This window comes from Neofelis nebulosa, chromosome 7, assembly GCF_028018385.1.
Source record: "Neofelis nebulosa isolate mNeoNeb1 chromosome 7, mNeoNeb1.pri, whole genome shotgun sequence".
Lineage (NCBI taxonomy): Eukaryota > Metazoa > Chordata > Mammalia > Carnivora > Felidae > Neofelis > Neofelis nebulosa.
Genome location: NC_080788.1, coordinates 34,531,782 through 34,548,165, shown reverse-complemented (window position 1 = coordinate 34,548,165; position 16,384 = coordinate 34,531,782). Strand labels below are relative to the sequence as shown.

The window sequence follows — 16,384 nt, the reverse complement described above, 5'->3', positions numbered from 1 at the left end:
AGATACACAAATAGGAAAACAGTAAACTGTAAGGCAAAAGACAGAGGGCTCTACCTAAGCAAAACAAGGAGCAGGAAATAATAACAAATGTACACGTACATGGCAGCATGTACAGGAGACAACCGAATAATCTTCATAAAGAAAATATTAAATGATGTGAAGTCACAATATGGAGGTTCTTGAAGAAGAGAAAGATGTTTGAATTTAACGGGAGGTTATCAGGTGATTATTATTGATCAGAAAGTCAACATAAAAGAAAGAAGTATATTAAGATGATGGTTTTGATACTATGGGTAGAGCGACTTAAATGGAATGACAAATAGACTGAAATCGGATGAGGAATTACTGTAAGAGAACTATAACTGAGAGCAAAGGAACAGGCTAAAATGCCAGCAGTAGGAATGAAGAAAAGGGGCATGACGTGAGAATCATTTGTGAGAAGACACAGAACTTTGTAAAAGGATTAAGGTGAAGGGTCAGGCCAAATAGCATTACAGTTTTTAGCCTAAGAACCTAGAAGAAGGATGAGAGAGAAAAGAATAGATGAAAATTAAGGACAGTAGGGTAATTTGGATAAGGTCACTTTGGGCAAGTTGAGTTGAAGATTACAGTAGAATACCTAGGGAGTCATTGTTTTTAGGCAGTTAAAAACCTTAAGCAGACCTAGAGCACTGGCCAGAAGCTCTTTGGTTAATACTGACTATATTAAGTAAAAATCTTGGCCTAATCAATTTCCTTATGATAACTGGTACAGTATCTTTTTCAGAAATGTTCTCTGGGCAAAGATCGCCATTATTATCTAAATATAAAAATTCACTCAAATTTGACAAGGAGTGTATATATTATATTTACCATGGATTTTCCAACTTGATAGTTATCTGAATTAAGATTTATTTTCCTGAAGAAATCCTGAATGTTAAATTTGGATGGAATAATATTTCGGGGAAGAAGTACATGGAAGTGGCTCACAAAATCCTGAAAAATGAAAAGAAAAATGTTGTAAAATCACAAGAAAATTATAAACATGTCTAAACTATGTGTAAAATGTAAACATGGGTCTAAATTAGCTAGCTGTCCTTTTATTGATCCTTTTCTCATCTTCTAAACAGACTGAAACCAAGAAAGTATTTAATTAAAAAAACTACAAAACAGTTAATTTGTAAAATGGGGGTGGGGTGGAGAGAAGATAGTGAGTTCTACATATTTTGTTATCAAAAGGGAATGGAAGAAGAAAAAAGCAGAAACTATCCCTTTTGAGAAAGTTGTGTTAAAGACCAAAGAAAAAGTTATTTAATAAGAATTGAAATTTTAGCAAAAAAACATGCAAAGGTGTCAGCTATTACAGGGTATAACTGAGAACAAAGCGTTCCCGCCCAGAAACAGCAAAGAATCTGTTCAGCTGCTGAAAAGCTTCAACATAATTTCTATACCCATAGCAGCAGTAGCTGATGAGAATAACTGTGAACCTTGCTGGCAGCTTACTATAAAAGAAAATCTTGCTGAGAAAACTTTACATAAACCTAAATAGAATCTTCTCTTGAACCAGGTAGCTCTGATTGAACTATTTCCATTACTGGAGTAATCAGCAGGAGGAACTACTATGTTACAAGTAAACTTAGTATTAGTAAACATTCAGATCAAATGAGAATAGCCAGGAACTGGATTCGATTACAACACATAAGATTGCTGCCATTCAATGGAAGTGAGTACTTTCTATCCCTCTTCAATTCTGTATACAAAAGATGGAATGGAAAGGAAGAAATAAGAGAAATAAACAAGTGAGCCCCAAATGAAAAACAAGACACAGGAATCACTTAATTATGTGTATATAAATTTAAATATCACTATAAAAGCATAACCTGGAAAGAATATTTGCAGCTGTATCCAGATTGGCGAATTCGAACTGTCTCTAGCATCCCAGTGTACCGAAGCTGTCGAAGTACCAAAGCATCATTGAACCTTAATGGCAGCTAAATCAAAGCAAATGGAAAAAAAAAACAGATTAACCCGGAAGAAGAGATCTCCAAATTAATGTTTTCCTCATAAGTATAGTCAACTTTTGAGTATCTAAAAATTGGAGATTGTCAGGTTAAGACACAACAGAAGTGACAGGAAAATCTACCTCCCCAGCTGGTAGCTTCAGAAAAGTTCTAAATGCCTGACCCTAGGGAAAAAGGAGAAACCAAGCTTCCAGGCTCTCTCTAGTTGTAGAGGGAGAGGACCTTCAAAGCTAAAAAGGAATGCAGTTACCCACAGGAGGAGCAGACATAGTCTAGTCCCTATAAAAATCTGTAACAAGATTAATCTACATATATGTAGTCAAGAGTGTCTGTATTTTTGTTTTTAATTAAGATTTCTCTCTATAATTTCAATCAGAAACCACCTACTCCACTCTATCAGTTGCCTTGGTTAAGGGAGAGCTGACAGATTCTTCATTTAATGACTAGTACAAGGTTAAGAGCAGTTTTTTCTCTAAACACTTTTTGCTAGTAATACCAGTAGGATACAATGAAAAACAAAAAATTCCTACAGTCCCTGAGAACTGATCTCCTCAATGCACAAGCATTGATAAGGAAGAAGCTAATGGGAGGCAGTCACTCATCACCATTCACAACACCCTGTCACTTGTAGGTATCTCAGTCGGCATGTTTTCCGATATTCAAAAGATATATTTGGATATTCTGGTATTTCTCCCTATTCTCTAAATACTATTTTCAATGATCCACAAAGGCAATCCCAAACATTTTCCTGCAGGGAAATGGGGCATACCAGCTATCAAAGAAAAAAAAAAATCAAATATGCAACTTATGTTAATAATAGTCAATGTTTATTTAGTACTTATTCTGTGCCCTGAAATACTTCATTAATTGAACTCTCTGTATAACAAGGTCTTCATTAATAATAAGGACTCAAAGGTTCTATTTAACTGTAAATAAAAAGGTGTCCTTTTTTGTTACTATAAAAGAACAGCTAACATTTACTGAACAATTAGTATGGGCCAGTAACATTTTAAGTACTTTGCAGGTAGTGACTCAGGTATACTAGTTCCAAAACACTGTGAGTCTGGTCCTATAATTATAGTATATTCTTACAAAGATGAAAACTTTTATAAGTCACAGAAATGGTTAAGTTCACAAAGCTTGTAAACAGCAGTTGAAGACTGCTTCCTAAAAATTAAGAAAGCTGGACACAATTCATACTATACATTTATAGTACTATAGAACTACACATTTTTAGCTGTTCAGCCTAGGAACTATATTTTCCTATGATGAACATAAAGGAATATGACAAGTGTTTATATTTATTAGGTATATTCTGCAAAGCTGTAATTAGGAGACCTATTATCGAAAGCAGAAGGAATCAAGAATGTCCACAGTACGTTCCTTATTTTACAGAGGCAAAAAGCTCTAAACAAATTCTTTAAGAATGACAGGTTATATACAAACAAGAAAGATTAATCTCAGGGTAACAAAAGTTGCATAAAACTCTTTTTTATGATGGAATTTCAAAACATATTTGGTTCTCAGATTCTAGGAAACACTGAATCAAGTGCATGTAAACACGGAATAAGCAAGTAAATACAGAAAATAAAAGGATATCCACAGAAAATACAGAACCTGGTTTTCCTTAAAAAGATTAAAGATAGCTCTTCCCTACCACTTGCTCTCCTTAAAAAAAAAAAAAAAAAAAAAAAAATGTAAAGCCTGATTTGAAGTAAGCTGAGCTAGAAGCTGTCATTTACAGGACATTTTTACCTTTTCAGCATTAGAGCGAATGCATTTCACAAAATATGGTTCTGCTTGACCAAGTGTCTCCATCAGTTTGCTTAATGAGGCCTGCAATACAAAGCAATGTAATTAGCATTTTCTCCCATTCCAAACTGGCAGGAAATAATTTATAGATACAAAAAATAATGTTGGCAAACTATGCAGAAATGATTGGTATACACAGGAATAGCTTTCTTTCTGAAAAGCAAATTTATTTCCATACTGATTAAGGGTAATTTAGTAATTTAAGGATGGTAGTTTAATCTTAAAGCTGATAACTTGGCAACAGTAAATACTGCATATATATTACAGAATGACCTCCTAATTCTAGACTTTTCTTCACATTTCATGAAACAATTTATTCAAACTCATGCATTCCTAGAACAACTTGGAAAATCATCCAGTAGGGTATCCACTAGCTAATATTCTCCCACTTTCAGTGTTCATGTCAGTGATATCCCCTCTTTCATTCTTAATATGATAATTTGTAGTTTACCTCTTTTTTTTTCCTGACTAGTCTAGCTAGAAGTTTATAATTTTTTTATGTTTTCAAAGAACCAGCTTTTTGGTTTCGTTGGTTTTTTTCTATTATTTTTCTGTTTTCAATTTCATTGACTTCTTTTATCTTTATCATTTCATTCCATCTGCTTGCTTTGGGTTTAATATATTTTTCTTTGGCTAGGTTCCTAAAGTAGTAGTTTACATTATTGACTTAAGACCTTTCTCATTTCATTAAAAGCATTTAATGTTATCAATGAACCCTGGAGCACTGCTTTAGCTGCACTGCACAAACTTTGATATTTTCATTTCATTTAAAATATTTTTAAAATCTTCCTCCTTCTTTGACTCATGTATTATTTAGATGTCTGCTTTTTATTTTCCAAATACCTGGGGGTTGTTATCTTTCCTTTATTGATTTCTAGTTTCATTCCATCTTATGCTCAGATAACATATTTTGTTTTTTAGTATTCCATCTATTGGCTTCTCTGTTATATTTCTTTGTAGTATTTTTCAGTGGCTACTCTAAGGATTACAATATGCAAACCTGACTTGTCATAGTCTACTTAGGGTTAATATTTTATGACTTCAAGTAAAACTTAAAAGCCTTACAACCATATAGACTCCTATTATTACCATCATATATAAGCAACATACAACTTTTTTACTTTTCAGTGTTCTTTTTTCTTGTATATGCTATTTTAGTACAAGATACACAAAATAAAATGCTTAAATCATAAGTATACAGTCTGATGAATTTTCACAAAGGGAATACATTCTTACAACCAAAGCCCAAATCATTAAACAAAATATTACCAGAAATTCAGAAGCCCTTCTATCCCATCCCATTGAATTTAGCAAGGTCACTGTACATAAATTACCCACCTCCACACCTGAACCAAAGGTAACCATTACCCTAATCTCTAAGATGGCAACTTAGTTTTGTCTGCTATATGAGTTCATATAAAAAAAAAAAAGATATACTAGGTACGAGCTTGTATTTGTTGCATACATTATGTACATTTTCAGTGCTATATAGTAATGATTCATTATATGACTATACCACAATTAAATAATCCATTTATGGTAGATATTTGTTTGTTTCAGTTTGGGCTGTTATAAATAAAATTGCTGTGGCCATTCTTCAACATATCTTTTAGCTATTTCCAAATACCTGCATCAGTTTATATTTCAATAGAAGTGTATAAAAGTTCTTCTGGTTGCTCCACATCCCCACTAACACTTTGTATAATCAGTCTTTTTTATTTCAGCCATGCTGGCAAGTGTGTAGTTAATTTGCATTTCTCTGATGAATAATAATGTTGGGCCAGTATCTAATAGGATCACTGGCCTTCTGAATTACATCTTTTGATTTCAGACAGTTTTGACTGCACAAGGCTTTGTACCATTTGTATTAGGGTATCAGTCTTTTTAAAAATTGATTTGTGGTTCTTCGTTTATTCTATATATATAAGGTGCTTTTCAGATATATTGCTAGTATATTTTCACACCCTGTACCTTGCACTCTCATTCTCTTAAGAGTGATGTTTTGTTTTTAACTTTATTGAAATACAAATTAAATACTATAAAAATGTACCCATTATAAGTGTACAGATCAATGATTTGCAGTAAGTTTACATGATTGTGCAAACATCACATTAGATGAGATATAGAAATCTTCCATTACCCTAGAAAGTTCCCTCCTGCCCATATGCAATTAATAACTCTTCCTGCTGACAGTCCCAGAAAACCACCGATCTGATTCCTGCTGCTATAAACAAACCATCCTTGAAAAACATAGCCCATTTTAGACTTATTTTCCTTTGATTAGAAAACCAATGTGAAGGTACTGTAAAAAACTTAAGACACAGATATATGTTCAAAGAATAAAAGTCAGCTTGACAATTACATATAACTGTTATTTAATTTATTGTGATATTTATTCCCAAATGCCCAGTCACAACAAAAAGAAATGGATCTATGTACACAAAGTTAAGATAAAACCAGAAAAAAACTACAATCTCATTTAGTTAAATATCGATAGCAGAAGCATGAAGTTTAAAAATACATATAGGAAAAAAAACATACACCTTATGTTAACAGTGACTATATCTGGGCCATAGGGTAAAAGGAAGATTTTGTTTATAATAGCAATTTCCTGCTGCCTGTCTCCTCACATTGAAGGCAATGAATTACTCTTTGGGATATCCACTATCCACAGATACAACAATGAAAAAGAAAGGCAGCTGACTTTTTCCACCACTGTAACTTTTCTCCAAAATGACCACCATAAAATGGCTTTTAAGTCATATGAATCATATTCCATTCAGGTACCTTGCAGATCATTCTGACCTTTCAATGCTGATCTGAATGAAACAGATTCCTGATATTAAAAACTTTTTTTATAAAAAGATAACAAAAGAAATAACCTGAAACTGGGCACTGATGCTGGGAGGCTTTTTCTTCTTGTGCAAATGAAGAAGAGACTTGGTAATGCGATCCTGTAGTGTCAGTCTTGTCAGGTGCTTTAAAGAATTTACCTCTAGCAAGTGCTGAAAACAAGCAAGAAAAATCAAATTCTTCACATAAATTAATTAAAGAACAGGGAAACCAAAATTTTAAGCCAGTTTTCATTATCACCCATGTATAATGACTGTGGTGAATATTAGAAATTGATATTCAATATCCATCTCACCCTGCTGCTTTCTCGCAGAAGCTTTCCAACTAAAAAGAAAACTGCATTTTTCAAACTCTCTTGCATCTGGGTTCCAGATAGGATTTAAGTTTATCATTTAAATTCTAACGCATGAAATTGGGAAGGTATAACTGAGGCAGACTTTGGCTACTAGCTTCTGTTTCTTCTGACAACCATGTATACCCAAGTACTTTAGCTTTCTGTGATCCTAATGTCCAGGCACCACCTTTGTGAGTTGAGAGGCAGAGCACAGGGAAGTTGTGTTGTTACTGCAACTCTAGTAAATGCACCTGAACCCTGGAGCCAATAGTTGTGGCAGCTTCCTCCTGATTCCTGGATTACACCACAGGTAGTATGCACCTGGAAGCAGCAGCTGGAATGGCAGCTTCCTGCTTTCTTAGCTGATTACAGCTGGGGTCAGTTCTGCACTGCTATTTTAATACTCTGAAACTCTAAAACCTCTAATGATTTTGTAAGTGCCTATTTGAATTAAGTCTTTTTCTACTTAAAAATATCTACACTTATTATTGCTAACTGTAACTGAATCCTGACTCACAGAGACAATAAATTTAATCCCAGGGCTACAGAGGGTGTGCCAGAAACATACACAGAAACAAAATAAAACATAAACCCTATTAACCATGATCCTGGCAAATTAATTATTAATCTTAATAGTAAGATAGGAGTTACACATAAAGCAAATACAAATAATACAAAATGGGGTGTTAATAAAGTATTTGAGAGCTTTTGCAGCCAATTACAATTAAAAGTAATTTTTTCTAATATTTATTATTTATTTTTGAGAGAGAGAGGCAGAGTGCGAGCAAGGTAGGGGCAGAGAGAGCAGGAGACACAGAATCTGAAGCAGGCTCCAAATCAGCACAGAGCCCAACGCAGGGCCCAAAGCCATGAACCATGAGATCATGACCTAAGCTGAAGTCGGATGCTCAACTGACTGAGCCACCCAGGCGCCTCAACTTTTTAAACCATACCATATTTATGGAAGTGAGCTTGCCCATGGAAAGAATATATAATGATACATATGTACAACTATATAATGTTATTCAAAAAGCTCTAAAAATTTTATTGTATGAGAAGCACAGAACTGAGTTAAAAACAACAAATTTAAAAGCCTTAAAAATATTAATTTTGACAATATAAACACTTAAAAATATAAACCTTCAAGTGGCAACAAGTACAATACATATTTTAACAGATACAACTAAATAAAATTTTTCTAGCAATGACAGACTTATTATCTGTACATAAGAAATGTAAAAATTCCTTTAAAAATTCATCCTGAAATTAAAATGAACAGAAGACATGAAACAGGCAATTCTCAAATAAAGTATAAATGACATATAACATGATGATAATCAATCAACCTGATTTATAATAAAAAAAAAGCACATTTCTTTTAAAGAGATTTTCTGCATATCAGATTGGCAAACATAATAAACACTGACAAAACCCAATATTCATGAGGTTGTGAAGAAAGACATATTTATGCACTGTTCTTAAGAATGCAAATCAGTATAGCCTTCCTGATAAACAATTTCACATCTAGATATTTATTTAAGGAGATTATCAAACAAGATCTGAAAGTCATTTTTGACAATGCTTCAGAAAACAGTGAAAAACAACAGAGATATGCAATTATAAGGAATTATTTTCATAAAGTATGCTTTAGTCACACAACTAAATTCTATACAGTTCATAAATATACCGTAACCTGTATTTACTGACACAGAAAAATATTTGCAACCCTGTCCACTCCTATCACTTTTATTCAACATAGTACTGGAAGTCCTAGCCCCAGCAATCAGACAAGAAAAAAAATAAGAAGCATCCATATTGGTAAAGCAGAAGTTAAACTGACACTATTTGCAGATGATATAATACTACATATAGAAAACCCTAAAGACTCCAAACAGAAAACTATTAGAAATAATAAATGAATTCAGTAGTTATAGAATACAAAATTAATATGCAGAAATCAGTTCTTTCTATACACTAATAATGAGTAGCAGAGAGAGAAAGTAAATAAACAATTCCATTTGCAATTGCACCAAATAGAGTAAAATAACTAGGAATAAACTTAACCAAGAAGGTGAAAGACCTATGCTCTGAAACCCAAAAAACACTGATGAAAGCAACTAAAGGTGGCACAAATGGAAAGATATTCCATGCTCATGGATTGGAAGAACTAATATTGTTAAAATGCCCATTCTATCCAAAGCAATCTACAGATTCAATGCAATCCCTATCAAAATACCAACTGCATTTTTCAAAGAACTAGAACAAATAACCTTAAAATTTGTATGGAGCCACAAAAGATCCTGAGTAGTCAAAGAAATTTTGAAAAATGAAGAACAAAAATGGAGATATCGCAATCTCAGATTTCTAGATATACTACCAAGCTGTACTACCAAAACAATATGGCACAAAAATAGACACATAAGTCCATGGAACAGAATAGAAAGCCCAGAAATAAACCCATGACTACATGGTCAATCTGTGACAAAGGAAACAAGAATATACAATGGGGAAAAGACCATCTCTTCAATAAATGGTATTGGGAAAACTGGACAGCTACATGCAGAAGAATGAAACTGGACCATGTACTCACACCATACTCAAAAATAAACTCAAATTGGATTAAAGACCTAAATGTAAGACCTGAATCCATAAAAATCCTTGAAGACAGCACAAGCAGTAATTTCTCTGATATCAGCCATAATAACATTTTTCTAGATAGGTTTCTTCAAGAAAGGGAAACAAAAGCAAAAATAAACTACTGGGAGATCAAAATGAAAAGCTTTTGCACAGCAAAGGAAGCCACAAACAGAATGAAAAGGCAACAAACTGAATGGGAGAAGATATCTGCAAATGATATATCCAATAAGGGGTTAGTAAAAAGAATTTCTACAACTCAATGCCAAAAAATAAGTGATCCAATTAAAACATGAGCAGAAAACCAAAGAGACATTTTTCCAAAGAAGACATAGAGACGGTCAACAGACACATTAAAAGATGGCTCAACATCACTCATTATCAGGGAAATACAAATCAAAACCACAATGAGGTTTTGATTTACACCTATAAGAATGGCTAGCATTAGAAAGACAAGAAATAACAAGTGAATATTTAGCAAGATGGTGGAGAAAAAGGAACCTTTACACACTGTTGGTGGGAATCTAAATTGGTACAGCCACTAAGAAAAATAGTATGGAGGTTCCTCAAAAATTAAAAACAGATATACCATATTATCCAATAATTCCACCACTGGGTATTTTCACAAAGAAAATGAAAACACTAATTTGAAAAGATGTTTGCATCCCTGTGTTTACTGCAACATTATTTACAACAGCCAAGATAATGCAAGCAATCCAAGTGTCTATCAACAGATGAATGAATACAGATGTGGGGTGTGTGTATACAAACACACACATACACACACAATGGGACTACTACTTAGCCATAGAAAAGAATGAGATCTTGCCATTTGTGACAACACAGATAGACCTAGAGGGTATTATGTCAAGTGAAGTAAGATAAACACAAATACCACATGATTTCATGTATAGGTAGAATCCAGAAAACAAAACAGATGAATGAAAAACAGACTCAAATACAGAAAAAAAAAAAAAAAAAAAAAGAAAGTGATAGTTGCTGGAGGGGAGGGGTAAAATAGATAAAGGGGATTAAGAAATACAAACTTCCAGTTATAAAATAAAAGTCACACAGATGAAAAGTACAACATAAAGAATATAGTCAGTAATTCTGTAATAACATTGTTGGTGACAGGCTGTGAGCACTGAGTAATGTGTAGAATCAATTAATCAATATGTTGTACACCTGAAACTAATATAACACTGTATATACGTCAATAAAAATAAATAAATAAAAATAGAGAAATAGATGGGATTCCCATCACTGATAGTTGAATAGAATTATTTCAGGTGTACATGAATATTTTTAAACCATATGAAGTTTAAAGACAGGTTATCCATTTGAGGAGAGTAAAAAGAATGGTACAAATAGCTAGACTCAGTGCTGGCATTCAAAATACTAAAGTACATACATATACACATACACACACACACAATGTATATATATACATTTATATATAATATATATATACTTACATATTTATACACACACTGTACATATATATATATATACATATATATATATATAAATCTTGTATATACGTGTATGTGTACACAGACACTGGAATATTACTCAGCCATCAAAAAGAATGAGATCTTGCCATTTGCAATGACATGGATGGAGCTAGAGTAGAGTGTATTATGCCAAGTGAAGTCATTCAGTCAGAGAAAGACAAATACCATATGATTGCACTCATACATGTAATTTAAGAAACAAAACAGATGAACATTGGGGAAGGAAGGGAAAAAAAGAGAGGGAGGCAAACCATAAGATTAACTATAGAAAACAAACAGGGTTGCTGGAGTGGAGGGAAGCAGGGGATGGGCTAAATGGGTGATGGGTATTAAGGAGGGCACTTGTTATGATGAGCACTGGGTGTTCTATGTAAGTGATGGATCACTAAATTCTTTTCCTGAAACAACTATTACACTATATGTCAATTAACTAGAATTTAAATAAAAACTTGAAACAAAAACAAAATACTAAATGGCTAAAGAGACAATGAAGGAAAAAGAAAACACAAATGAACAGATAAAGATGTTTGATAATGAAAGTGGTAGCCTTTTTCTCTACACAAAATCTTTTCATGATAAGAACAAAGTACAAACCACTTAACATAAATTTTCTTTGTGCTTTAAAACTATTTACTACTACCAGAAACCACAGAAGCATTGCATTACCTTTTCTCTAGAAGCCAAAGAGGCTTAAGTAGAAGGAAATAATAACTTCATTTTTTTGTTTTTTGTTTTTTGAACTAGAAAATCTGAGAATAAATAGCTCTTTCTCAGTTCTTTTAAAATTGTGAAATTCACCAAAAAGGTTACAAGTGACAGAACTTCTTTAGGGGGATACAAGAGGAAGAAAGAGTAAGATTTTTCTTTCTTTAGTAAATTAAGTAAATACTTTTGGAATGCCATCTCAGCATAAACTTTGTAGATCAGGGTGGGCAAATTACAGCCATGGGCCAAATCCTGTTCACTGATTTTATATGGTTAAAAGAACATTAAAATAATACTTAAGGGCATGTGTAAAATTATATGAAATTCAAGTTTCAGTGTCTAAAAATAAAGTTTTATTGAAATATAGTAACACTTATTCAGTTCCATATTGTCTATAGCTGCATTTGTGCTACCATAGCATAGCTAAGTAGTTACAACATAGACCTGCAGCCTATCTGGCCTTTATAGAAAAACTTGGCTAACTAATGCTAATGATGATAAGCTAGACAAACACTAATTAGAAACTATTTTTTTTAATTTTCTTTTTAACGTTTATTTATTTTTGAGACAGAGAGAGACAGAGCATGAATGGGGGAGGGTCAGAGAGAGAGGGAGACACAGAATCTGAAACAGGCTCCAGGCTCTGAGCTGTCAGCACAGAGCCCAATGCAGGGCTTGAACTCACAGACCGCAAGATCATGACCTGAGCTGAAGTCGGACGCTCAACCAACTGAGCCACCCAGGTGCCCCTAATTGGAAACTATTTAAAATCAGGTAAAATTCAAAATTTGACCTTAGCCTGGCTTAAGGATAAATGAAAAGATCTAATGTAAAGATGCAATTACTCAAAAAACATTTGTAATTCAAAAGCCTTTCAAACACTGAAATATGAGATATATCACAAATATTTACCTGAACCATTAAGCCTGGCCATTTCCTAACATCCAGTGTTATTTCTAAAACAGATTTAACTGAATATACAAAATTAATCCCTACTTTGGGTACAAATAAGGTACTGCTTATCTGGGATTATTAAAGATTGTTTGCATGAATAAAAAAAATATTACAGAATAGGGCACAAACAGAAAAATTCTTTTTCATAATACTCACCTTTGGAAGTCCAGGCTTGGGTTTGAAGTTTTTGCTTCTCCTATAAGACAGATCATATATTAGAAATAACGACAGTACAGATGAATCCTTTCCAGGTCTCTGGTAAAACAATAGATTATATACCCATTTCCAAGATACTGGTCTTCTATATGAAAACACTGTCTAGTTCAACTAAGCAGGCACCTTTAGGAATGAAAAATAAGCAGGGAAAAGGAACAAGAGATACCTGCTCTACAATATAGGTATAAACAGATTCAAGCCTGATAATCAGTAACATAATGTTGTACATTCAAAACTAAAATTGTTTCCTTTTGGACGTTAATAGAATTCTGCTTTCCTATACCTACAGAAACTTTGTTTCTGTCATTTTAAGACTTTAAAGAGATGTCTAATTTCATAGATTTTTAAAATGTACGTATCAAAAAATTCTTATCTTTCCCTTTTGAATTAAAAATTCTCTTCTGCTCTTTTTCTTCTTTATAACCCAATATTATATTCACATCAAGACTTTTTTTAACGGCTAAAGGAATAAAAGGAATAATGCCCAGAGCTCATGAGCATAAGCTGGGGAGTCAGAAAGACCAAAGCTTGAATCTAAAACTCTAGCACTTACTAGTGTAGAAGTTTTAACTTCTCTAAGTCTTGGTTTCACTAATGTGATAATGTAAGATAATGTAGAATGTAATAATGTAAAATGAAGATCATAATACCACCAACCTCTTGGTTGTTGTGAGGATTAAATGAGTTAATTTATAATTCTGAAGCATCGCGAAACTTAAATAAATTGAGCCTATTAGCAGTGTTAAGTGATGACTTAGGGATTAAGGAATCCAATTCAGTCATACCAGCTAGTGGTCAAAAAATATGTTTTGAAATAATGCCTGAAATACATGGATACAGGTAGCTAAGAACTTTTTACTGGTCCACCTTGCATAGTTAAACCTATACCCTCAAAGCAGTCCTATAATTAGGTAATGAAGAATGGCAGGCTGGATAAAGTTATATATCACTATATATAGTCTCAGTCCCCATTTCATAGGGGATTTTACTGCCCAATTTGTTAGGACTGTCAAAATTAAAGGACAAGTGCAATTCAAGACTGAGAATCATAAAAAGTGTGAACAGTTTTACTCTATTTGTATGTAGGGTCTGTCAAAGACTAATGAAGAATTATCTCCGTAAGTACATCCAACCATGATTCTCCTGGGGAGATGAAAACAAACAAACCGCCAAGCTTCTTAATGCAGGAGATTCACAGCTCTCAATACTATTTTTGATTCACTTGTCTCACTCAAAATTCTCCTCATGAAAATAATGATTCACCATCACCCCTCTTCTTTTTTTAGCCAGAAATTTTAAACCAGTCATAAAAACCAATCCACATTTCTGATCAATACTAACGTGAGAATTCCATGTGCTCTTTCCAAGAGTTTGCTGCTAGCTGAATTAGCAAATATCCCATCTTTATCAAGCAAGGAGGTGCTACTTGACAGTCTGCTCTGGCGAATCCCAGTTCTGCCATTCCAGGCAATATCAAATGTATCACTGTAAAAAGTTAAATACGGTATAATTTGCTTTAGTTAACTGAGACATCTACAATACTCCCCACATTGCTTAAATAAGTAAATTTTAAAACTTTCAACACTGAAGTTAAAATTTACAAAAAGAGCTAACCCAGCAAAAAATGGTTTTAGCACAGAGATTACCAATCAATCTAATCTTTTCCTCATTCAGAACAAAGAATTTCTATGGATTCTGGCACATTCACATACAAATGTGCATGTAGATGAGCACATCATACAGCTAATATCTTTAAATCTAATCCATTAACTATTTACAATCAGTAAATAATAAAAGGTTATTATAGTAATATAATGGTTTTTGTCTTTGTTAGATTTTAGAACTTCCAAATATTATTGAAGGAACTTACAATCCTAATAGGCTGTCCCATTCTATGGAATATTTAATTTCTTCCTGGGAGGTCTTATTCACACATTCACTCACTACACACACATCCACCAAAGTTACTAAGTATCTTCTATAGGCTGAGCAATATTCTAGCCACTGGAGATAGAGGAGTGAACAAAACAGATAAAATTATCAGTGATTACAATATGAGGAGTTAATAGAGGGCTTTCCAGGTAAAGCAGCAAATTGACCACATTTTTTGATTCCTCCAGAAACCCATAAAAACATTAATAAAATAACTTTTAAAGGAATAAATACTTAAGAATAAAGAAAATACACTAAGAGACAAGCGTAACACAGTTTTGAAATATGGAAAACAGAGGAATACAGAAAGCAATCTTAAACTGGCTACGAGGAAGAATGAGAAGCATCTGTATTTACAGAACTCTCAAAGGCTCCAGAGTTTCTGGAGTTCCATCAAGTACCTGTGGAAGTGGTGGGGAAGGTGGGTTAAAAACAAGAGCACTAGTTGAAAGTCAGTTTAAGAAGCAGTTAGATGAATGGATAAAGAAGATGTGGTTTATATATACAATGGAATACTACTTGGCAATGAGAAAGAATGAAATCTGGCCATTTGTAGCAACGTGGATGGAACTGGAGGGTATTATGCTAAGTGAAATAAGTCAGGAAGAGAAAGACAGATACCATATGTTTTCACTCATATGTGGATCCTGAGAAACTTAACAGAAGACCATGGGGAAGGGGAAGGAGAAAAAAATTAGAGAGAGGGAGGGAGGCAAACCATAAGAGACTCTTAAATACTGAGAACAAACTGAGGGTTGATGAGGGTGGGGGAGAGGGAAAATTGGGTGATGGGCATTGAGGAGGGCACCTGCTGGGATGAGCACGGGGTGTTATATGGATACCAATTTGACAATAAATTATATATATATGTATACATATACATGTGTGTGTGTATGTGTGTATGTATGTAAAGAAGCATTTAGAACTCCATGAAGCCTGATAGCCATCCCTTACCTAAGCAAGAGGATGAAAGAGGAGTCCATGAACCATGGACTAGGCAGCACCAGGCACAACAGAGGATGAGTATACTATATAGAAGTCAAAGGTAATACTGAAAATAGATTCTCAACCCTCTTACCCCACTGGCTCCAGAATGCTAGCAGCTAGGACTATATCCTCCAGGGAGAAAATCAGAATAAACTTTTGTGTGCAATGTGGCCATCCCAGGAAGAAAGACCCAAAGATACCAATATGTTCTATACATTGCCAACACACCCAATTAATCAGATTGCAATTAGTCTTTCAGTGTTTCAATAATGAATATTAACAGTCAACCAAGGTTCATCAGATATCTGAGTAAAGCCATGAGTATAAAACAGAGACCAAAACAAACTATCATGACATAAACAACTTAAAGGAAAAAAAGATCAGGCAGGCGGAAAAAAAAAAAAGTTTTAAGCCCTCAGTAATATTCTTAGAGAGAAAATATT

General features: G+C 33.6%; 1 protein-coding gene across 11 annotated transcripts in view; it reads right to left on the bottom strand.

Annotated features, from left to right (window-relative positions):
* Positions 1–16,384, bottom strand: part of MYO9A (myosin IXA) — a 280,075-nt gene that overhangs the window by 106,858 nt on the left and 156,833 nt on the right. For all 11 annotated transcript variants that reach the window (XM_058737154.1, XM_058737157.1, XM_058737152.1 and 8 more), the window contains 6 exons: positions 14,364–14,507; positions 12,963–13,002; positions 6,695–6,817; positions 3,756–3,836; positions 1,860–1,970; positions 853–975 (listed from right to left, as the gene is read on the bottom strand). In XM_058737154.1, the coding sequence (XP_058593137.1) occupies positions 853–975; positions 1,860–1,970; positions 3,756–3,836; positions 6,695–6,817; positions 12,963–13,002; positions 14,364–14,507 (622 nt within the window). The remainder of the gene's footprint in view (positions 1–852; positions 976–1,859; positions 1,971–3,755; positions 3,837–6,694; positions 6,818–12,962; positions 13,003–14,363; positions 14,508–16,384) is intronic.